This window comes from Lampris incognitus, chromosome 7 (genome assembly GCF_029633865.1).
Source record: "Lampris incognitus isolate fLamInc1 chromosome 7, fLamInc1.hap2, whole genome shotgun sequence".
Taxonomy (NCBI): domain Eukaryota; kingdom Metazoa; phylum Chordata; class Actinopteri; order Lampriformes; family Lampridae; genus Lampris; species Lampris incognitus.
Window position 1 is genome coordinate 68307368 of NC_079217.1, and position 25278 is coordinate 68332645.

Below are 25278 nucleotides of genomic sequence, written 5' to 3' on the forward strand. Positions count from 1 at the left end.
CTCTTAGCAGATGATGATGAAACATATGTCAGTAAAGGTTGTGTCCAGATGAACTGATTCAACCTTCTGTGATGTTCTTACCTGGGTTACTGAGCAGCATCAAGACTTCCTCATGACCAGTTCAACAGTTGCAGTGTGACCATAATAGTGTGACCATAACAGTGTCACCATAACAGTGTCACCATAACAGTGTCATCATAACAGGGTCATCATAACAGTGTGACCATAACAGTGTCACCATAACAGTGTCATCATAACAGTGTCACCATAACAGTGTCATCATAACAGTGTCATCATAACAGTGTGACCATAACAGTGTCATCATAACAGTGTCACCATAACAGTGTCATCATAACAGTGTGACCATAACAGTGTGACCATAACAGTGTGACCATAACAGTGTCACCATAACAGTGTCATCATAACAGTGTAACCATAACAGTGTGACCATAACAGTGTGACCATAACAGTGTCATCATAACAGTGTGACCATAATAGTGTGACCCTAACAGTGTCATCATAACAGTGTCACCATAACAGTGTCACCATAACAGTGTGACCATAACAGTGTCATCATAACAGTGTGACCATAATAGTGTGACCCTAACAGTGTCATCATAACAGTGTCACCATAACAGTGTCACCATAACAGTGTGACCATAACAGTGTCATCATAACAGTGTCATCATAACAGTGTGACCATAACAGTGTCATCATAACAGTGTGACCATAACAATGTCATCATAACAGTGTGACCATAACAGTGTCACCATAACAGTGTGACCATAACAGTGTCATCATAACAGTGTGACCATAATAGTGTGACCCTAACAGTGTCACCATAACAGTGTCACCATAACAGTGTCACCATAACAGTGTGACCATAACAGTGTCATCATAACAGTGTCATCATAACAGTGTGACCATAACAGTGTCATCATAACAGTGTCACCATAACAGTGTCATCATAACAGTGTGACCATAACAGTGTCACCATAACAGTGTCACCATAACAGTGTCATCATAACAGTGTCACCATAACAGTGTGACCATAACAGTGTCACCATAACAGTGTGACCATAACAGTGTGACCATAACAGTGTCACCATAACAGTGTCATCATAACAGTGTCACCATAACAGTGTGACCATAACAGTGCCATCATAACAGTGTCACCATAACAGTGTCACCATAACAGTGTGACCATAACAGTGTGACCATAACAGTGTCATCATAACAGTGTCATCATAACAGTGTGACCATAACAGTGTCATCATAACAGTGTCACCATAACAATGTGACCATAACAGTGTGACCATAACAGTGTCATAACAGTGTAAGCATAACAGTGTCATCATAACAGTGTGACCATAACAGTGTCACCATAACAGTGTCATCATAACAGTGTCACCATAACAGTGTGACCATAACAGTGTGACCATAACAGTGTCATAACAGTGTAAGCATAACAGTGTCATCATAACAGTGTGACCATAACAGTGTCACCATAACAGTGTCACCATAACAGTGTGACCATAACAGTGCCATCATAACAGTGTGACCATGACAGTGTGACCATAACAGTGTGACCATAACAGTGTGACCATAACAGTGCCATCATAACAGTGTGACCATGACAGTGTGACCATAACAGTGTGACCATAACAGTGCCATCATATTAGTGTCACCATAACAGTGCCATCATAACAGTGTCACCATAACAGTGTCATCATAACAGTGTGACCATAACAGTGTCATCATAACAGTGCCATCATAACAGTGTGACCATAACAGTGTGACCATAACAGTGTGACCATAACAGTGTCACCATAACAGTGTGACCATAACAGTGCCATCATAACAGTGTCACCATAACAGTGTCATCATAACAGTGTGACCATAACAGTGCCATCATAACAGTGTCACCATAACAGTGTGACCATGACAGTGTCACCATAATAGTGTGACCATAACAGTGTGACCATAACAGTGTGACCATAACAGTGCCATCATAACAGTGTAACCATAACAGTGTGACCATAACAGTGTCACCATAACAGTGTCACCATAACAGTGTGACCATAACAGTGTCACCATAACAGTGTGACCATAACAGTGTGACCATAACAGTGCCATCATAACAGTGTCACCATAACAGTGTCACCATAACAGTGTCATCATAACAGTGTGACCATAACAGTGTCATCATAACAGTGTCACCATAACAGTGTGACCATAACAGTGTGACCATAACAGTGTGACCATAACAGTGCCATCATAACAGTGTCACCATAACAGTGTGACCATGACAGTGTGACCATAACAGTGTGACCATAACAGTGTGACCATAACAGTGCCATCATAACAGTGTCACCATAACAGTGTCACCATAACAGTGTGACCATGACAGTGTCACCATAACAGTGTGACCATAACAGTGTGACCATAACAGTGCCATCATAACAGTGTCACCATGACAGTGTCACAGTATCTGCGGAGACAGCAGTGTATGAATGTCTGTCTGTGTAGATGTACCCAATGTCAGCCTTTTAAAGTGGTTTCACTGGTTCATGGGTTTTGCTGTTGTTGTTTTTTTCAGGGTCAAGATGGACGGCCTGGGATCCCAGGGCCCAAAGGAATGATGGGAGTCACTGGAAGCGTAGGACCTGTTGGTAAGTCACCACTCAGAAAGAACTGCTTTGCTTATGTTCCCGTGATTGTTTACCATCTGTTTGATCTGAAAATGGTCTTCCCCGGCCCTCCATCTTGTCCTTTTTAAGATGTCATCTGGACTACCGTCGCCAGAAAGTATCTGAACTAGCCATGCAGCAGGCATGGCCTGTCCACCCTTACCTACACAAATATACCTCCATGCTACACCTCCACACCTTTGTCCTGCTCATTCTCAACCCCATCCTACACCCCATACTGCTATTCTGCACAATCACACCACGACCCTATACGTACTATGACCCTATACATACTACGTATGTCCTGGCTGACCCAGCATAGAGCCAGACTTATCTGTAGGTGTGAGTGGATGTTGTATGTTTATGTAGCTATACTATGTTCATCTGTACGTTGGGTGTGGTCATCTGTATGTTTCTGTGCATGTACTGGCTGTGAAAAAAAATGTCCCGCGGGACAATAAAGACTATACCAATATTCGGTTAAATGAAGAAAAGTGTTATAGCTCTGCTTTTAAGACTATCATCATTCATTCAAATGTGGCCTAGAAAGGTAACCGTCAACCTAAAGGTGACAGAAACAGGCCTGGTCCTGGATTCAGACATAGTAAGTCAACCTAAATGTGGCGGAAGCAGACCTGGTCCTGGATTCAGACATAGTAAGTCAACCTAAATGTGACAGAAACAGACCTGGTCCTGGATTCAGACATAGTAAGTCAACCTAAATGTGACAGAAAAAGATCTGTTCCTGGATTCAGACATAGTAAGTCAACCTAAATGTGACAGAAACAGACCTGGCCCTGGATTCAGACATAGTAAGTCAACCTAAATGTGACAGAAAAAGATCTGTTCCTGGATTCAGACATAGTAAGTCAACCTAAATGTGGCAGAAACAGGCCTGGTCCTGGATTCAGACATAGTAAGTCAACCTAAATGTGACAGAAACAGACCTGGTCCTGGATTCAGACATAGTAAGTCAACCTAAATGTGACAGAAACAGGCCTGCTCCTGGATTCAGACATAGTAAGTCAACCTAAATGTAACAGAAAAAGATCAGCTCCTGGATTCAGACATAGTAAGTCAACCTAAATGTAACAGAAAAAGATCAGGTCCTGGATTCAGACATAGTAAGTCAACCTAAATGTGACAGAGAACAGAACTGCTCCTGGATTCAGACATAGTAAGTCAACCTAAATGTAACAGAAAAAGATCAGGTCCTGGATTCAGACATAGTAAGTCAACCTAAATGTGACAGAAACAGACCTGTTCCTGGATTCAGACATAGTAAGTCAACCTAAATGTGGCAGAAGCAGACCTGGTCCTGGATTCAGACATAGTAAGTCAACCTAAATGTGACAGAAACAGGCCTGGTCCTGGATTCAGACATAGTAAGTCAACCTAAATGTGGCAGAAACAGACCTGGTCCTGGATTCAGACATAGTAAGTCAACCTAAATGTGACAGAAAAAGATCTGCTCCTGGATTCAGACATAGTAAGTCAACCTAAATGTGACAGAGAACAGAACTGCTCCTGGATTCAGACATAGTAAGTCAACCTAAATGTAACAGAAAAAGATCAGGTCCTGGATTCAGACATAGTAAGTCAACCTAAATGTGACAGAAACAGACCTGTTCCTGGATTCAGACATAGTAAGTCAACCTAAATGTGGCAGAAGCAGACCTGGTCCTGGATTCAGACATAGTAAGTCAACCTAAATGTGACAGAAACAGGCCTGGTCCTGGATTCAGACATAGTAAGTCAACCTAAATGTGGCAGAAACAGACCTGGTCCTGGATTCAGACATAGTAAGTCAACCTAAATGTGACAGAAAAAGATCTGCTCCTGGATTCAGACATAGTAAGTCAACCTAAATGTGACAGAGAACAGATCTGGTCCTGGATTCAGACATAGTAAGTCAACCTAAATGTGACAGAAACAGACCTAGTCCTGGATTCAGACATAGTAAGTCAACCTAAATGTGACAGAAAAAGATCAGGTCCTGGATTCAGACATAGTAAGTCAACCTAAATGTGACAGAAACAGATCTGGTCCTGGATTCAGATATAGTAAGTCAACCTAAATGTGACAGAAAAAGATCAGGTCCTGGATTCAGACATAGTAAGTCAACCTAAATGTGACAGAGAACAGATCAGGTCCTGGATTCAGACATAGTAAGTCAACCTAAATGTGACAGAAACAGACCTGGTCCTGGATTCAGACATAGTAAGTCAACCTAAATGTGACAGAAAAAGATCAGGTCCTGGATTCAGACATAGTAAGTCAACCTAAATGTGACAGAGAACAGATCTGGTCCTGGATTCAGACATAGTAAGTCAACCTAAATGTGACAGAGAACAGATCAGGTCCTGGATTCAGACATAGTAAGTCAACCTAAATGTGACAGAGAACAGATCTGGTCCTGGATTCAGACATAGTAAGTCAACCTAAATGTGACAGAGAACAGACCTGGTCCTGGATTCAGACATAGTAAGCATGTCTACACCCCGGTACAGTGTATATGGAGCCCAGAGACAAGTGGTCAGTTTCAGTCTCTCGATATCACATCACCAAGTCCATTATGAAGAAAGACTTTAGGGGTTTACACCAAGAATGCTGATCATGTGATATTACTGACACCTCATCAAGTGTTGTGATGCTGATCATGTGATATTACTGACACCTCATCAAGTGTTGTGACTCTGATCATGTGATATTACTGACACCTCATCAATTGTCCTGACAAATACTGTTGTGGTACAGACACAGACACAGCATGGACACAGCTTTGTTATCATAAAGATCAGAGAACTCACAACACTTGTGTGTGTGTGTGTGTGTGTGTGTGTGTGTGTGTTTGTGTGTGTGTGTGTGTGTGTGTGTGTGTGTGTGTGTGTGTGTGTGTGTGTGTGTGTGTGTGTGTGTGTGTGTGTGTGTGTGTGTGTGTGTTTTGTTTGCCTGCGTTTCAGGCCAGAAGGGGGAGCCTGGAAAGCCAGGAGAACGTGGTACTCCTGGAGCTACTGGACCCCCTGGGAAGCCGGGTACCAAACCAAATAACATCAACCCATGACACAACTCTGTTTTACCTGACAACACTGAGATAACAGAAGTACTACACAGTCCTACTACCTGTACTTAACAGTAGTCTGTTGACCTCTGAGGCACAATACTACTGATATGTCCGAATACTTTGTTAAATATGCAGGAAACTGCTGCAGGACTACGTAGCTTCATCAAGTACAATACATACACAACAGACAAGTTCTACCTTTTGTCCACTGACACGTTGACGGAGTGATGAGGCCGCTGCCAGCTGCGCTGTGCCAGGAGGGAGTCATGTGCACACTTATGCTCTGTTTCCACCAGCGTTGTAGGGGAAGTCAAGACTCAGTAGTCCCAATGAAAACTACAAAGGCCAAATACACAAATCACATTACATCATGCAGTGGCCTGTGTCTGTCTACTACAATAATGTAGATGTGATGCAACATGCAGTACAGTTGTACTACAAAGAACCTGGACAACTTCCATCCATCCATGCATTCATGGATGGATAAAGGGCAGGACAACCCACCCTACACAATAGCAGCACGGGTAACTGCACAGCTTGTATTAAACAATAGGACCACAACACAACAGTACAAATTGTACTATACAAAAGTCTACCACTACCACTACTACTACTACTACTACTACTACTACTATTACTACTACTTTCAGCTGCTCCCGTTAGGGGGCGCCACAGCGGATCATCCGTTTCCATCTCTTCCTGTTCTCTGCATCTTCCTCTGTCACACCAGCCACCTGCATGTCCTCCCTCACCACATCCATAAACCTCCTCTTTGGCCTTCCTCTTCTCCTCTTCCCTGGCAGCTCCATGTTCAGCATCCTTCTCCCAGTATACCCAGCATCTCTCCTCCACACATGTCCAAACCATCTCAATCGTGTCTCTCTTGCTTTGTTTCCAAACCGTCCAACCTGAGCTGTCCCTCTAATATACTCGTTCCTAATCCTGTCCTTCTTCATCACTCCCACTGAAAATCTTATCATCTTCAACTCTGCCACCTCCACCTTGAACCCATCTGTCATTCCAACCGCACACCTCACCATTGTCACACTTCCCTCATACGTATACTGCACCACTCCTACATACTTCTCTGCAACTCCCGGCTTCCTCATACAATACCACCCCTCCTCTCTCGGCACCCTGTCGTATGCTTTCTCTAAATACAAAAAGACACAATGTAACTCCTTCTGGCCTCCTCTATACTTCTCCATCAACATTCTCGAAGCAAACATCGCATCTGTGGTGCTCTTTCATGGCATGAAACCATACTGCTGCTGCTGATCATCACCTCTCCTCCTCTTAACCTAGCTTCTATTACTCTTTCTCTCCTCTTAACCTAGCTTCTATTACTCTTTCTCATATCTTCATGCTGTGGCTGATCAACTTTATACCTCTGTAGTTGTTACAGTTCTGGACATCACCCTTGTTCTTGAAAAGCGGTACCAGCGAGCTTCTTCTCCACTCCTCAGGCATCCTCTCACTTTCCAAGATTGTGTTAAACAATCTAGTTAAAAACTCCACCGCCACCTCTCCTAAACACCTCCATGCCTCCACAGGTATGTCATCAGGACCAACTGCCTTTCCACTCTTCATCCTCTTCATAGCTGCCCTCACTTCCTCCTTGCTAATCCACTGCACTTCCTGATTCACTATCCCTACATCATCCAACCTTCTCTCTCTCTCATTTTCTTCATTCGTCAGCCCCTCAAAGTACTCCTTCCTCCTTCTCAGCACACTCTCCTCGCTTGTCAGCACATTTCCATCTCTATCCTTGATCACCCTAACTTGCTGCACATCCTTCCCAGCTCGGTCCCTCTGTCTAGCCAATCGGTACAAGTCCTTTTCTCCTTCCTTAGTGTCTAATCTGTCATACAACTCACCATACGCCTTTTCCTTTGCCTTCGCCACCTCTCTCTTTGCTTTACGCTGCGTCTCCTTGTACTCCTGTCTACTTTCTTCATCTCTCTGACTATCCCACTTCTTCACCAACCTCTTCCTCTGTATACTTTGTTGTACTTCCTCATTCAACCACCAAGTCTCCTTGTCTTCCTTCCTCTGTCCTGATGACACACCAAGTACCTTCCTAGCTGTCTCCCTCACTACTTCTGCAGTGGTTGTCCAGCCATCTGGCAACTCTTCACTACCACCCAGTGCCTGTCTTCCCTCCTGCCTGAACTCCACATAACAGTCTTCCTTCTTCAACTTCCACCATTTGATCTTCGGCTGTGTCTTCACTCGCTTCCTCATCTTGGTCTCCAAAGTCATCCTACAGACCACCATCCGATGCTGCCTAGCTACGTTCTCCCCTGTCACCACCTTGCAGTCTCCAATCCCTTTTAGATGGCGCCTTCTACATGAGATATAGTCCACCTGTGTGCACTTTCCTCCACTCTTGTACGTCACCCTGTGTTCCTCCCTCTTCTTGAAATATGTATTCACCACAGCCATTTCCATCCTTTTCACAAAATCCACCACCATCCGTCCTTCCACATTTCTCTCCTTGACACCATACCTACCCATCACCTCCTCATCACCTCTGTTCCCTTCACCAACATGTCCATTATAGTCCGCTCCAATCACCACTCTCTCCTCCTCCTCTCCTCTCCACCACGTCGTCCAACTCACTCCAGAATTCTTCTTTCTCGTCCATCTCACACCCAACTTGCGGGGCATATGTGCTGATAACATTCAGCACTACACCTTCGATTTCCAGCTTCATACTCATCACTCTGTCTGACACTCTCTTCACCTCCAGCACGCTCTTGACATACTCTTCCTTCAGAATGACCCCTACCCCATTTCTCCTCCCATTCACACCATGGTAGAAGAGTTTGAACCCACCTCCGATACTCCAAGGTATGCCTACCTTTCTTCTCTCCATCATGTCAGCCAGCTCTCTCCCTTTACCAGTCATAGTGCCAACATTCAAAGTTCCGACTCTCACCTCCACACTCCTACCCTTCCTCCTCTCCCGCTGCCTCTGGACATGCCTTCCCCCTCTCCTTCTCCTTCGCCCAACAGTAGCATAATTTCCACCGGCACCCTGCTGGTTAACAGTACCGGCGGTGGTCGTTGGTAAACCGGGCCTCGACCGATCCGGTATGGAAATCTGATTTATGATCCACATATTTGATTTGGCAAAGATTTTACGCCAGATGCCCTTCCTGACGCAACCCTCCCCATTTGTCCGGGCTTGGGACCGGCACTAAGGATGTACTGGCTTGTGCATCCTCAGTGGCTGGGTTTACTACACAATAGTATGCTACACAATAGTATGCTACCGCAAAGCAGTACAGCCCGTGTTAAACAACAGTAGTGCTACCTGGCGAGGTTGGTAACTGAAGTTATCTTTCCTCTGCAGGGGCGGCGGGGAGAGACTTCTTTATAGAGCTGGTGTTGCTGCCAGGAGACAAAGGATCAGTGGGGCCCCTGGGTGTTAACGGGGAGCTGGGGCTGCTAGGGGCCCCTGGAAGACCTGGCCCTTCAGGTATCAGTGGAAGAAGAGGTGGAATGAACAGATCAGGTTTCTGTGTGTGTAGATGTAAATTGTACACATTAGATTATTGTGTATGGAGAGACAGGTGACTAGGCACAGAGGATCAGGTGTGTGTGTGTGTGTGTGTGTGTGTGTGTGTGTGTGTGTGTGTGTGTGTGTGTACCGGGTTTTTCTATCCTAATGGAGGCATTTGGTCCTCACTAGGATGGAACAAACCTGTAACCACCTACCTTTTGGGGACAGTTTGTGGATGCCTGTGATGGAAATGGTCCATTGTAGGATTAAGACTTGGGTTTAGGGTTTAGGTTAGAATTAGGATTAGGTTAGGGTTTAGGTTAGAATTAGGATTAGGTTAGGGTTAAGGTTAGAATTAGGATTAGGTTAGGGTTAAGGTTAGAATTAGGATTAGGTTAGGGTTAAGGTTAGAATTAAGATTAGGTTAGGGTTAAGGTTAGAATTAGGATTAGGTTAGGGTTAAGGTTAGAATTAGGATTAGGTTAGGGTTAAGGTTAGAATTAAGATTAGGTTAGGGTTAAGGTTAGAATTAGGATTAGGTTAGGGTTAATGTTAGGGTAAGGCTAAGGTCAGGTGTGTAGTCATGATGGTTAAGGTTAGGGTTCAGGGCTAGGAAATGAATTTCGTCAATGAGGGGTCCCCACAAGTATAGGGTGACATGGTTTGTGTGTGCGTGTGTGTGTTTTCACTCCAGGTGTGCAGGGCCCGAGGGGTGGTACCGGTCCAGAGGGACCAGCTGGTCTGCCTGGATTCCACGGGTCAAAAGGAGAGAGAGGTCTCCCTGGACCACAAGGTACAGAAAGACCAGTCAGATATCCCATACTGTGAAAAGCCTTGTATTTATGTGTAAATAGCTAAAAGGATGATAGAAAATACTATGTACTGTAAACTTCTGCATCCTGTCAAGTTGTGCATGCTGTTAAACACCGAGTTCTGGACAGTTGTGTATGTGGTAAGTCATGTTTTACTGTTAAAGTCCATGTGTTTGGTAGTTTAGATGAACTCTATCGCTAACCTGGCAGACGTCTCACAGCCTTTGGTAGGCGGCCTGCGGGTTTGTTCTGCACTGTAGGGGTCTGGGCTGGGCTGGTGTAGGGAAAGAAGGACAGATAAACTGTTATATAAACTACTCTCAGCTGCTCCTGGTAGGGGTCTGGGCTGGGCTGGTGTAGGGAAAGAAGGACAGATAAACTGTTAAATAAACTACTCTCAGCTGCTCCTGGTAGGGGTCTGGGCTGGGCTGGTGTAGGGAAAGAAGGACAGATAAACTGTTATATAAACTACCACCACTACCACTATTCTCAGCTGCTCCTGGTAGGGGTCTGGGCTGGGCTGGTGTAGGGAAAGAAGGAGAGATAAACTGTTATATAAACTACCACTACTACTCTCAGCTGTTCCTGGTAGGGGTCTGGACTGGGCTGGTGTAGGGAAAGAAGGAGAGATAAACTGTTATATAAACTACCACTACTACTCTCAGCTGTTCCTAGTAGGGGTCTGGCTGCTCTTGGTAGGGGTCTGGGCTGAGCTGGTGTAGGGAATGAAGGACAGATAAACTGTTAAATAAACTACCACCACTACTACTCTCAGCTGTTCCTGGTAGGGGTCTGGGCTGGGCTGGTGTAGGGAAAGAAGGACAGATAAACTGTTAAATAAACTACCACCACTACTACTCTCAGCTGTTCCTGGTAGGGGTCTGGGCTGGGCTGGTGTAGGGAAAGAAGGACAGATAAACTGTTAAATGAACTACCACCACTACGACTCTCAGCTGTTCCTGGTAGGGGTCTGGGCTGGGCTGGTGTAGGGAAAGAAGGACAGATAAACTGTTAAATAAACTACCACCACTACTACTCTCAGCTGTTCCTGGTAGGGGTCTGGGCTGGGCTGGTGTAGGGAAAGAAGGACAGATAAACTGTTATATAAACTACCACCACTACTACTCTCAGCTGCTCCTGGTAGGGGTCTGGGTTGGGCTGGTGTAGGGAAAGAAGGACAGATAAACTGTTATATAAACTACCACCACTACTACTATTCTCAGCTGCTCCTGGTAGGGGTCTGGGCTCGGCTGGTGTAGGGAAAGAAGGAGAGATAAACTGTTATATAAACTACCACTACTACTCTCAGCTGTTCCTGGTAGGGGTCTGGGCTGGGCTGGTGTAGGGAAAGAAGGAGAGATAAACTGTTATATAAACTACCACTACTACTCTCAGCTGTTCCTAGTAGGGGTCTGGCTGCTCTTGGTAGGGGTCTGGGCTGGGCTGGTGTAGGGAATGAAGGACAGATAAACTGTTAAATAAACTACCACCACTACTACTCTCAGCTGTTCCTGGTAGGGGTCTGGGCTGGGCTGGTGTAGGGAAAGAAGGACAGATAAACTGTTATATAAACTACCACCACTACTACTCTCAGCTGCTCCTGGTAGGGGTCTGGGTTGGGCTGGTGTAGGGAAAGAAGGACAGATAAACTGTTATATAAACTACCACCACTACTACTATTCTCAGCTGCTCCTGGTAGGGGTCTGGGCTCGGCTGGTGTAGGGAAAGAAGGAGAGATAAACTGTTATATAAACTACCACTACTACTCTCAGCTGTTCCTGGTAGGGGTCTGGGCTGGGCTGGTGTAGGGAAAGAAGGAGAGATAAACTGTTATATAAACTACCACTACTACTCTCAGCTGTTCCTAGTAGGGGTCTGGCTGCTCTTGGTAGGGGTCTGGGCTGGGCTGGTGTAGGGAATGAAGGACAGATAAACTGTTAAATAAACTACCACCACTACTACTCTCAGCTGTTCCTGGTAGGGGTCTGGGCTGGGCTGGTGTAGGGAAAGAAGGACAGATAAACTGTTAAATAAACTACCACCACTACTACTCTCAGCTGCTCCTGGTAGGGGTCTGGGCTGGGCTGGTGTAGGGAAAGAAGGACAGATAAACTGTTAAATAAACTACCACCACTACTACTCTCAGCTGTTCCTGGTAGGGGTCTGGGCTGGGCTGGTGTAGGGAAAGAAGGACAGATAAACTGTTAAATAAACTACCACCACTACGACTCTCAGCTGTTCCTGGTAGGGGTCTGGGCTGGGCTGGTGTAGGGAAAGAAGGACAGATAAACTGTTAAATAAACTACCACCACTACTACTCTCAGCTGTTCCTGGTAGGGGTCTGGGCTGGGCTGGTGTAGGGAAAGAAGGACAGATAAACTGTTATATAAACTACCACCACTACTACTATTCTCAGCTGCTCCTGGTAGGGGTCTGGGCTGGGCTGGTATAGGGAAAGAAGGACAGATAAACTGTTAAATAAACTACCACTACTACTACTCACAGCTGCTCCTGGTAGGGGTCTGGCTGCTCCTGGTAGGGGTCTGGGCTGGGCTGGTGTAGGGAAAGAAGGACAGATAAACTGTTATATAAACTACCACCACTACTACTCTCAGCTGCTCCTGGTAGGGGTCTGGGCTGGGCTGATGTAGGGAAAGAAGGACAGATAAACTGTTAAATAAACTACCACCACTACTACTCTCAGCTGTTCCTGGTAGGGGTCTGGGCTGGGCTGGTGTAGGGAAAGAAGGACAGATAAACTGTTAAATAAACTACCACCACTACTACTCTCAGCTGTTCCTGGTAGGGGTCTAGGCTGGGCTGGTGTAGGGAAAGAAGGACAGATAAACTGTTAAATAAACTACCACCACTACTACTCTCAGCTGCTCCTGGTAGGGGTCTGGGCTGGGCTGGTGTAGGGAAAGAAGGACAGATAAACTGTTATATAAACTACCACCACTACTACTATTCTCAGCTGCTCCTGGTAGGGGTCTGGGCTGGGCTGGTGTAGGGAAAGAAGGACAGATAAACTGTTAAATAAACTACCACCACTACTACTCTCAGCTGCTCCTGGTAGGGGTCTGGGCTGGGCTGGTATAGGGAAAGAAGGACAGATAAACTGTTAAATAAACTACCACCACTACTACTCTCAGCTGCTCCTGGTAGGGGTCTGGGCTGGGCTGGTGTAGGGAAAGAAGGACAGATAAACTGTTAAATAAACTACCACCTCTACTACTCTCAGCTGTTCCTGGTAGGGGTCTGGGCTGGGCTGGTGTAGGGAAAGAAGGACAGATAAACTGTTAAATAAACTACCACCACTACGACTCTCAGCTGTTCCTGGTAGGGGTCTGGGCTGGGCTGGTGTAGGGAAAGAAGGACAGATAAACTGTTAAATAAACTACCACCACTACTACTCTCAGCTGTTCCTGGTAGGGGTCTGGGCTGGGCTGGTGTAGGGAAAGAAGGACAGATAAACTGTTATATAAACTACCACCACTACTACTCTCAGCTGCTCCTGGTAGGGGTCTGGGTTGGGCTGGTGTAGGGAAAGAAGGACAGATAAACTGTTATATAAACTACCACCACTACTACTATTCTCAGCTGCTCCTGGTAGGGGTCTGGGCTGGGCTGGTGTAGGGAAAGAAGGACAGATAAACTGTTAAATAAACTACCACTACTACTACTCACAGCTGCTCCTGGTAGGGGTCTGGCTGCTCCTGGTAGGGGTCTGGGCTGGGCTGGTGTAGGGAAAGAAGGACAGATAAACTGTTATATAAACTACCACCACTACTACTCTCAGCTGCTCCTGGTAGGGGTCTGGGCTGGGCTGATGTAGGGAAAGAAGGACAGATAAACTGTTAAATAAACTACCACCACTACTACTCTCAGCTGTTCCTGGTAGGGGTCTGGGCTGGGCTGGTGTAGGGAAAGAAGGACAGATAAACTGTTAAATAAACTACCACCACTACTACTCTCAGCTTTTCCTGGTAGGGGTCTAGGCTGGGCTGGTGTAGGGAAAGAAGGACAGATAAACTGTTAAATAAACTACCACCACTACTACTCTCAGCTGCTCCTGGTAGGGGTCTGGGCTGGGCTGGTGTAGGGAAAGAAGGACAGATAAACTGTTATATAAACTACCACCACTACTACTATTCTCAGCTGCTCCTGGTAGGGGTCTGGGCTGGGCTGGTGTAGGGAAAGAAGGACAGATAAACTGTTAAATAAACTACCACCACTACTACTCTCAGCTGCTCCTGGTAGGGGTCTGGGCTGGGCTGGTATAGGGAAAGAAGGACAGATAAACTGTTAAATAAACTACCACCACTACTACTCTCAGCTGCTCCTGGTAGGGGTCTGGGCTGGGCTGGTATAGGGAAAGAAGGACAGATAAACTGTTAAATAAACTACCACCACTACTACTCTCAGCTGCTCCTGGTAGGGGTCTGGCTGCTCCTGGTAGGGGTCTGGGCTGGGCTGGTATAGGGAAAGAAGGACAGATAAACTGTTAAATAAACTACCACCACTACTACTCTCAGCTGCTCCTGGTAGGGGTCTGGGCTGGGCTGGTGTAGGGAAAGAAGGACAGATAAACTGTTAAATAAACTACCACTACTACTACTCTCAGCTGCTCCTGGTAGGGGTCTGGCTGCTCCTGGTAGGGGTCTGGGCTGGGCTGGTATAGGGAAAGAAGGACAGATAAACTGTTAAATAAACTACCACCACTACTACTCTCAGCTGTTCCTGGTAGGGGTCTGGGCTGGGCTGGTGTAGGGAAAGAAGGACAGATAAACTGTTATATAAACTACCACCACTACTACTATTCTCAGCTGCTCCTGGTAGGGGTCTGGCTGCTCCTGGTAGGGGTCTGCGCTGGGCTGGTATAGGGAAAGAAGGACAGATAAACTGTTAGATAAACTACCACCACTACTACTCTCAGCTGCTCCTGGTAGGGGTCTGGCTGCTCCTGGTAGGGGTCTGGGCTGGGCTGGTGTAGGGAAAGAAGGACAGATAAACTGTTAAATAAACTACCACCACTACTATTCTCAGCTGCTCCTGGTAGGGGTCACCACAGTGGATCACGTCTTTCCACCTCTTTGTTAAATACTTAAATAAACAGCAGTTGCATATCCGGTGTGGAGGCTCAACAGCAGTCCTTCTACTGACGCTGCTCCTACTGACGCTCCTCCTACTGATGCTCCTCCTACTGACGCTCCTCCTACTTACGCTGCTTCTACTGAAGCTCCTCCTACTGACGCTCCTCCTACTGACGCTCCTCCTACTGACGCTCCTCCTACTGACGCTCCTCCTACTGATGCTTCTCTTACTGATGCTCCTCCTACTGACGCTGCTTCTACTGATGCTCCTCCGACTGATGCTCCTCCTACTGACACTTCTACTGATGCTCCTCCTACTGATGCTCCTCCTACTAACACTCCTTCTACTGATGCTGCTCCTACTGACACTTCTCCTACTGATGCTCCTCCTACTGATGCTCCTCCTACTAACACTCCTTCTACTGATGCTGCTGCTACTGACACTCCTTCTACTGATGTTCCTCCTACTGATGCTCCTTCTACTGACGCTCCTCCTACTGATGCTCCTCCTACTGATGCTCCTCCTACTAACACTCCTTCTACTGATGCTGCTGCTACTGACACTCCTTCTACTGACGCTCCTCCTACTGACGCTGCTTCTACTGACGCTCCCCCGACTGATGCTCCTTCTACTGATGCTCCTCCTACTGACGCTCCTCCTACTAATGCTGGTTCTACTGAAGCTCCTCCTACTGACGCTCCTCCTACTGATGCTTCTCATACTGATGCTCCTTCTGCTGACGCTCCTTCTACTGATGCTCCAAGATGGTGAAGCACCTCATCTGGACACAACATTTACTGACAGATACGTTTCATCATCATCTAAGAGACCTCTTCAATCTCACCTGACTGCAGGTGTCCCCACCCTTATAAGCAATAGTGTCCTCACCTGACCTCACCTGACTGCAGGTGTATTGTTTATAAGGGTGGGACACCTGCAGTCAGGCGAGGACACTGTATTGTTTATAAGGGTGGGACACCTGCAGTCAGGCGAGGACACTGTATTGTTTATAATGGTGGGGACACCTGCAGTCAGGTGAGGACACTGTGTTGTTTATAAGGGTGGGGGATAACTGCAGTCAGGTGAGGACACTGTATTGTTTATAATGGTGGGGACACCTGCAGTCAGGTGAGGACACTGTATTGTTTATAAGGGTGGGACACCTGCAGTCAGGTGAGGACGCTGTATTGTTTATAAGGGTGGGGACAGCTGCAGTCAGGTGAGGACACTGTATTGTTTATAAGGGTGGGGACACCTGCAGTCAGGCGAGGACACTGTATTGTTTATAAGGGTGGGGACAGCTGCAGTCAGATGAGGACACTGTATTGTTTATAAGGGTGGGGACACCTGCAGTCAGGTGAGGACGCTGTATTGTTTATAATGGTGGGGACAGCTGCAGTCAGGTGAGGACACTGTATTGTTTATAAGGGTGGGGGATACCTGCAGTCAGGTGAGGACACTGTATTGTTTATAATGGTGGGGACACCTGCAGTCAGGTGAGGACACTGTGTTGTTTATAAGGGTGGGGGATACCTGCAGTCAGGTGAGGACACTGTATTGTTTATAAGGGTGGGGACACCTGCAGTCAGGCGAGGACACTGTATTGTTTATAAGGGTGGAGACACCTACAGTCAGGTGAGGAGTCTGTATTGTTTATAAGGGTGGGGACAGCTGCAGTCAGGTGAGGACACTGTATTGTTTATAATGGTGGGACACCTGCAGTCAGGTGAGGATGCTGTATTGTTTATAATGGTGGGGACAGCTGCAGTCAGGTGAGGACACTGTATTTTTTTATAAGGGTGGGACACCTACAGTCAGGTGAGGACACTGTATTGTTTATAATGGTGGGGAAAGCTGCAGTCAGGTGAGGACACTGTATTGTTTATAAGGGTGGGACAGCTGCAGTCAGGTGAGGACACTGTATTGTTTATAAGGGTGGGGACACCTACAGTCAGGTGAGGACACTGTATTGTTTATAAAGGTGGGACACCTACAGTCAGGTGAGGACACTGTATTGTTTATAAGGGTGGAGACACCTGCAGTCTGGTGAGGACACTGTATTGTTTATAAGGGTGGGGGACACCTGCAGTCAGGTGAGGACACTGTATTGTTTATAAGGGTGGGACACCTTCAGTCAGGCGAGGACACTGTATTGTTTATAAGGGTGGGGACAGCTGCAGTCAGGTCAGGACACTGTATTGTTTATAAGGGTGGGACACCTGCAGTCAGGTGAGGACGCTGTATTGTTTATAATGGTGGGGACAGCTGCAGTAAGGTGAGGACACTGTATTGTTTATAAGGGTGGGACACCTACAGTCAGGTGAGGACACTGTATTGTTTATAATGGTGGGGACACCTGCAGTCAGGCGAGGACACTGTATTGTTTATAAGGGTGGGGACAGCTGCAGTCTGGTGAGGACACTGTATTGTTTATAAGGGTGGGACAGCTGCAGTCAGGTGAGGACACTGTATTGTTTATAAGGGTGGGGACACCTGCAGTCAGGCGAGGACACTGTATTGTTTATAAGGGTGGGGACAGCTGCAGTCAGGTGAGGACACTGTATTGTTTATAATGGTGGGACACCTACAGTCAGGTGAGGACACTGTATTGTTTATAATGGTGGGGAAAGCTGCAGTCTGGTGAGGACACTGTATTGTTTATAAGGGTGGGGGACACCTGCAGTCAGGTGAGGACTCTGTATTGTTTATAAGGGTGGGGACAGCTGCAGTCAGGTGAGGACACTATTGTTTATAAGGGTGGGGGACACCTGCAGTCAGGTGAGTACACTGTATTGTTTATAAGGGTGGGGACACCTGCAGTCAGGTGAGGACACTGTATTGTTTATAAGGGTGGGGACAGCTGCAGTCAGGTGAGGACACTGTATTGTTTATAATGGTGGGGACACCTACAGTCAGGTGAGGACACTGTATTGTTTATAAGGGTGGGGACACCTACAGTCAGGTGAGGACACTGTATTGTTTATAAGGGAGGGGACAGCTGCAGTCAAGTGAGGACACTGTATTGTTTATAAGGGTGGGGACACTTACAGGTCAGAGTAGAAGAAAGAGTGGCGTAAAGCTGAATGCAGGTAGCCAGCAGCGGATTGTCTTGTCCATTATGACATCTGTAAATAGACGGCACATTTCCCATTTAGAACTGAGAAGTGCAAGGCGGTCCTCCTCCTCCTCCTCCTCCGACAGCATTGGCAAAAACAATAATAATGTACGTGCCTTGTTTTCTACTGTCGACAGGCTAACAGACCCTGCTGTGGCAGTAGACTCTGAATATCTATCTACCAGGGCCTGCAGTGCATTGGCCTCCTTCTTCAATGACAAAATTCAGGCAGTCAGTGCCTCTGTACTAGGTACAGAGCATGTGTTGTCCCTCTGTCCACCTGAGATCAATTCAAATAGCATGTCACAATTTGATCCCATCAAACCATAAAAACTTGGAAGACATTTCCAACATCTGAAATCCTCCTCTGCTGCCTTGATATTCTGATATTCTTCTAATTACATGTCCTCAGATCTTCTTCAAATTGTCAACCCATCTCTTCTCTCAAAGAAAGTGAAGAGGTCACTTAGATGATGATGAAACGTATTCGTCAATAAACGTTGTGTCTAGATGAACTGATTCAGACTTATTTGATTTTCTTACCTGGATTATCAAGCATGCATCAAGACATGTCCTCTCAGATCCCTTCCCACAGGCCCTGAAAACTGCGGTCATCAAGCCACTCTTAAAAAAGAGTCATCTATAGACACTTCACTAATGAACAATTATAGGCCTATATTAAACCTTATGTTTCTAAGTAAAATCATTGAAAAAAGCTGTTTCCCGACCAAGCCGGAGGTAACATGGGGATTCAAACCAGCGATCCCCGTGTTGGTAGGCAACGGAATAGACTACTAAGCTGCCCGGACACCCATAAGAATTGATTTTAAAACTCTGCTCTTAGTTTATAAAGCACTGAATGGTTCAGGGCCAAAATCCATTTCTGAACTCCTGCTATACCATGAACCATCCAGACTGCTCAGATGGTCTGGGACAGGTCTGATCTCCTGCTATACCATGAACCATCCAGATTGCTCAGATTGTCTGGGACAGGTCTGATCTCCTGCTATACCATGAACCATCCTGACTGCTCAGATGGTCTGGGACAGGTCTGATCTCCTGCTATACCATGAACCATCCAGACTGCTCAGATGGTCTGGGACAGGTCTGATCTCCTGCTATACCATGAACCATCCAGGCTGCTCAGATGGTCTGGGAAAGGTCTGCTTTCTTTCCCCAGAGTCAAAACTAAACATGGAGAGGCAGGTTTCAGTTTTTATGTACCACATATCTGGAACAAACTCCTGGAAAACCGCAGGTCCGCTGCAGCTCTCAGTGCTTTTAAATCTTTGCTGAAGACTGTCCTGTTTGCCGCTGCCTACATCTAAATAAAACTTGAAGCTTTTGATTATCATCTTATACTGCACTGTAGCTTTTACTCTCTTTTGATTTGTATTTAAATGTATTTTTATTGACCTGTGTTGCTTTTCTTAATCCTTTTTATGTTTTCTGTACAGCACTGTGAATGCCTTGATGCTGGAATGTGCTATATATATATATATATATATATATATATATATATATATATATATATATATATATATATATACACACACACACAAATACACAAAAGTATTGGGACACACCTCTTAATCATTGAATTCAGGTGTTTCATTCAGACCCATTGCCACCGGCGTATAAAATCAAGCAGCTAGCCATGCAGTCTGCATTTACAAACACTTGTGAAAGAATGGGTTGTTCTGAAGAGCTCAGTGAATTCAAGTGTGGTACTGTCATAGGATGCCACCTTTGCAATAAGTCAGTTTGTGAAATTTCTTCCCTGCTGGATATTCCATGGTCAACTGTAAGTGGTATTATTGAAAAGTGGAAATGTTCAGGAACCACAGCAACTCAGTCACGAAGTGGCAGACCACGTAAAGTCACCCAGCGGGGTCAACAAGTGCTGGAGCGCATAGTGCGTAAAAGTCACCAACGCTTTGTTGACTCAGTAACTGCAGAGCTCCAAACTTCCTCTGGCATTAACATCGGCACAAAAAGTGTGCACCAGGAGCTTCATGGAATGGGTTTCCATGGCCGAGCAGCTGCATGCAAGCCTTACATCACCAAGCACAATGAGTGGTGTAAAACATAGCCATGTCTGTCTGGCCGTCTGATGGACGAGTCGGGGTTTGTAGGATGCCAGGAGAACGTTACCTGCCTGACTGCATTGTGCCAACTGTACAGTTTGGTGGAGGAGGGATGATGGTATGGGGTTGTTTTTCAGGGGTTGGACTAGGCCCCTTAGTTCCAGTGAAGGGAAATCTTAATGCTTCAGCACACCAAGACATTTGGGACAATTCTTTGCTTCCAACTTTGTGGGAAGAGTGTGGGGGAGGGCCCTTTTCTGTTCCAGCATGATCGTGACCCAGTGCACAAAGCAAGGTCCATTAAGACATGGTTGGGTGAGTTTGGTGTGGAAGAACTTGACTGGCCTGCACAGAGCCCTGACCTCAACCCCATCGAACACCTTTGGGATGAACTAGAACGGAGATTGCAAGCCAGGTCTTCCCATCCAACATCAGTGCCTGTCCTCACAAATGCACAAATCCCCACAGACACACTCTAAAATCTTGTGGAAAACCTTCCCAGAAGAGTGGAAGCTGTTATAGCTGCAAAGGACCAACTCCATATTACTGCCTATGGATTTAGAATGAGATGCCATAAAAGCTCCTGTAGGTGTAATGGCCAGGTGTCCCAATACTTTTGTCCATATATATATCTACACTCACTGGCCACTTTATTAGGTACACCTTGCTAGTACCGGGTTGGACCCCCTTTTGCCTTCAGAACTGCCTTAATCCTTCGTGGCATAGATTCAACAAGGTACTGGAAACATTCCTCAGAGAGTTTGGTCCATATTGACATGATAGCATCACGCAGTTGCTGCAGATTTGTCGGCTGCACATCCATGATGCGAATCTCCCGGTCCACCACATCCCAAAGGTGCTCTATTGGATTGAGATCTGGTGACTGTGGAGGCCATTTGAGTACAGTGAACTCATTGTCATGTTCAAGAAACCAGTCTGAGATGATTCGAGCTTTATGACATGGCGCGTTATCCTGCTGGAAGTAGCCATCAGAAGATGGGAACACTGTGGTCATAAAGGGATGGACATGGTCAGCAACAATACTCAGGTAGGCTGTGGCGTTGACACGATGCTCAATTGGTACTAAGGGGCCCAAAGTGTGCCAAGAAAGTATCCCCCACACCATTACACCACCACCACCAGCCTGAAGCGTTGATACAAGGCAGGATGGATCCACGCTTTCATGTTGTTGACGCCAAATTCTGACCCTACCATCCGAATGTCGCAGCAGAAATCGAGACTCATCAGACCAGGCAACGTTTTTCCAATCTTCTATTGTCCAATTTTGGTGAGCCTGTGCGAATTGTAGCCTCAGTTTCCTGTTCTTAGCTGACAGGAGTGGCACCCGGTGTGGTCTTCTGCTGCTGTGGCCCATCTGCCACAAGGTTCGACGTGTTGTGCGTTCAGAGATGCTCTTCTGCATACCTCGGTTGTAATGAGTGGTTATTTGAGTTACTGTTGCCTTTCTATCAGCTCGAACCAGTCTGGCCATTCTCCTCTGACCTCTGGCATCAACAAGGCATTTTCGCCCACAGAACTGCCGCTCACTGGATATTTTCTCTTTTTCGGACCATTCTCTGTAAACCCTAGAGATGGTTGTGCGGGAAAATCCCAGTAGATCAGCAGTTTCTGAAATACTCAGACCAGCCCGTCTGGCACCACCAACCATGCCACGTTCAAAGTCACTTAAATCACCTTTCTTCCCCATTCTGATGCTCGGTTTGAACTGCAGCAGATCGTCTTGACCACGTCTACATGCCTAAATGCATTGAGTTGCTGCCATGTGATTGGCTGATTAGAAATTTGCGTTAACGAGCAGTTGGACAGGTGTGCCTAATAAAGTGGCCGGTGAGTGTATATATACTGCTCAAAAAAATAAAGGGAACACCTAAAAACACAATATAGACCTCGATGAATGAAATATTTCAGCTGAAAATCTTTATTTATTAGACAGAGGAATGTGTTTAGAGCAAAATAACCTAAGAATGATCAATGGAAATCAAAATCATTAGCCCATTAAGGTCTGGATTCAGAATCATACTCAAAATCAAAGTGGAAAATGAGAACATAGGCTGATCCAACTTCTGTGGAAATTCTTCAAGACGATTCAAAATGAGGCTCAGTAGTGTGGGTGGCCTCCACGTGCCTGTATGCACTCCCTACAACGTCTGGGCATGCTCCTGATGAGACGACGGATGGTCTCCTGAGGGATCTCCTCCCAGACCTGGATCAGGGCATCGGTCAACTCCTGGACAGTCTGTGGTGCGACATCGCGTTGGCGGATGGTACGAGACATGATGTCCCAGAGGTGCTCGATTGGATTCAGGTCTGGGGAACGTGCAGGCCGGTCCATAGCATCAATGCCCTCGACATACAGGAACTGCTGACACACTCTGGCCACATGAGGACGAGCATTGTCATGCATGAGCAGGAACCCAGGGCCCACTGCACCAGCATATGGTCTGACAATGGGTCTGAGGATCTCATCCCGGTACCTAATGGCAGTCATGGTACCTCTGGCTAGCACGTAGAGGTCTGTGCGGCCCTCCAAGGATATGCCTCCCCAGACCATCACTGACCCACCGCCAAACCGGTCATGCTGGAGGATGTTGCAGGCAGCAGAACGTTCTCCACAGCGTCTCCAGACTCTCTCACGTCTGTCACATGTGTTCAGTGTGAACCTGCTCTCATCTGTGAAGAGCACAGGGCGCCAATGGCGAATCTGCCAACCAAGATGTTCTCTGGCAAAGGTCAATCGGGCTGCACGGTGTTGGGCTGTGAGCACAGGCCCCAATTGTGGACGTCGGGCCCTCATACCATCCTCATGCATTCTGTTTCTCACTGTTTGAGCAGAAACCTGCACATTAGTGGCCTGTTGAAGGTCGTTTTGTAGGGCTCTGGCAGTGCTCCTCCAGTTCCTCCTTGCACAAAGGACCAGATAGCGGTCCTGCTGCGGGGTTGTTGTCCTCCTGCGGCCCCCTCCACGTCTCCTGGTGTACTGGCCTGTCTCCTGGTACCTCCTCCATGCTCTGGACACTGTGCCGGGAAACACATCAAATCTTCTTGCCACAGCACGCATTGATGTGCCATCCTGGATGAGCTGCACTACCTGAGCAACTTCTGTAGGTTGCAGATACCGCCTCATGCCACCTCTAGTGGTGAGGGCACTAGCAAAATGAAAAACTAACCAAAGATCGGCCAGAAAAGATGAGGACAGGCAAATGGTCTGTGGCCACCACCTGCAAATCCATTCCTTTTATAGGGTTGTCTTGCAAATTGTCTAATTTCCACCAGGTGGAAATTAGACAATTTACCAACAGGTGAAATTGATTCACAAATCAGTGTTGCTTCCTAACTGGACAGGTTGATATCTCAAAAGTGTGATTGACTTGGAGCTACATTGCATTGCTTATGTGTTCCCTTTATTTTTTTGAGCAGTGTATATCTATATCTATATCTATATATATCTATATATATCTGTATCTATATATCTATATATACATATATCTATCTATAAAACATTGCCTTGCCTTCTCTTGTTAGGTTTTCAGGGGGAGGCAGGTCCAATGGGGGCTAAAGGCCCTCGGGGGCCCCCTGGTCCCTACCTTAGCGTCCCAGTAGAACAAGATGGCTTCATTTTTACCACACACAGCCAGCAGCAGTATATCCCAGAGTGCCCTGCAGGATCCAGCTTCCTCTACTCTGGTTACTCCCTCCTGTTCATCAATGGCAACAACAGAGCACATGGACAAGACCTGGGTAGGAAAACAGACACACACACACACACACACACACACACACACACACACACACACACACACACACACACACACACACACACACGCACACACACACACACAGGCAGACAAACAGATAGGCAGGCAGACAGGCAGGCAGGCAGACACACACACACACACACACACAGGCAGATGGACAGATAGACAGATGGACAGGCAGGCAGACACACACACACACACACACACACACACACACACACACACACACACACACACACACACACACACACACACACACACACACACACAGGCAGATGGACAGATAGACAGACGGACAGGCAGGCAGGCAGACACACACACACACACACACACACACACAGGCAGACGGACAGGCAGGCAGGCAGACACACACACACACACACACACACACACACACACACACACACACACACACACACACACACACACACACACACACACACACACACACACACACACACACAGGCAGACGGACAGGCAGGCAGGCAGACACACACACACACACACACACACAGGCAGGCAGGCAGACAGGCAGACAGACACACACGGTGTATTAGTGTGTTGTGGTGGGGCTGGGTGGAGCAGCAGGTCAGTCAGTCAGTCCTCTGTGTGTGTGAGCCGGCACCATGGGGGCCATGTGACCTGGTCTGCTGTTAGTGGTTCCAATGATGTGACACACAGTATCCACCATCAGCAGGAAGTAGCACCCACGACTGTGTTGCTGGCATCCTGCCTGTCTGTCCGCCTGCCCTGTCTCCATCTCTCTCCTCCTCCTCCAGGTACACTGGGTATCTGTCTGTCTCTCTGTGTGTTACTACCTGTCTCCATCTCTCTCCTCCTCCTCCAGGTACACTGGGTATCTGTCTGTCTCTCTGTGTGTTACTACCTGTCTCTCTCTCTCCTCCTCCTCCTCCTCCTCCTCCAGGTACACTGGGTATCTGTCTGTCTCTCTGTGTGTTACTACCTGTCTCCATCTCTCTCCTCCTCCTCCAGGTACACTGGGTATCTGTCTGTCTCTATGTGTGTTACTACCTGTCTCTCTCTCTCTCCTCCTCCTCCAGGTACACTGGGTATCTGTCTGTCTCTCTGTGTGCTACTACCTGTCTCTCTCTCTCTCTTCTCCTCCTCCAGG

General features: G+C 46.8%; 1 protein-coding gene across 1 annotated transcript in view; it reads left to right on the forward strand.

Annotated features, from left to right (window-relative positions):
• The window catches only part of LOC130115333 (collagen alpha-1(IV) chain-like), a 204537-nt gene that overhangs the window by 161243 nt on the left and 18016 nt on the right, over nt 1-25278 (forward strand). The window contains exons 44-48 of the mRNA XM_056282942.1: nt 2600-2672; nt 5654-5725; nt 9113-9238; nt 9957-10055; nt 23914-24129. Coding sequence (XP_056138917.1) covers nt 2600-2672; nt 5654-5725; nt 9113-9238; nt 9957-10055; nt 23914-24129 — 586 coding nt within the window. The remainder of the gene's footprint in view (nt 1-2599; nt 2673-5653; nt 5726-9112; nt 9239-9956; nt 10056-23913; nt 24130-25278) is intronic.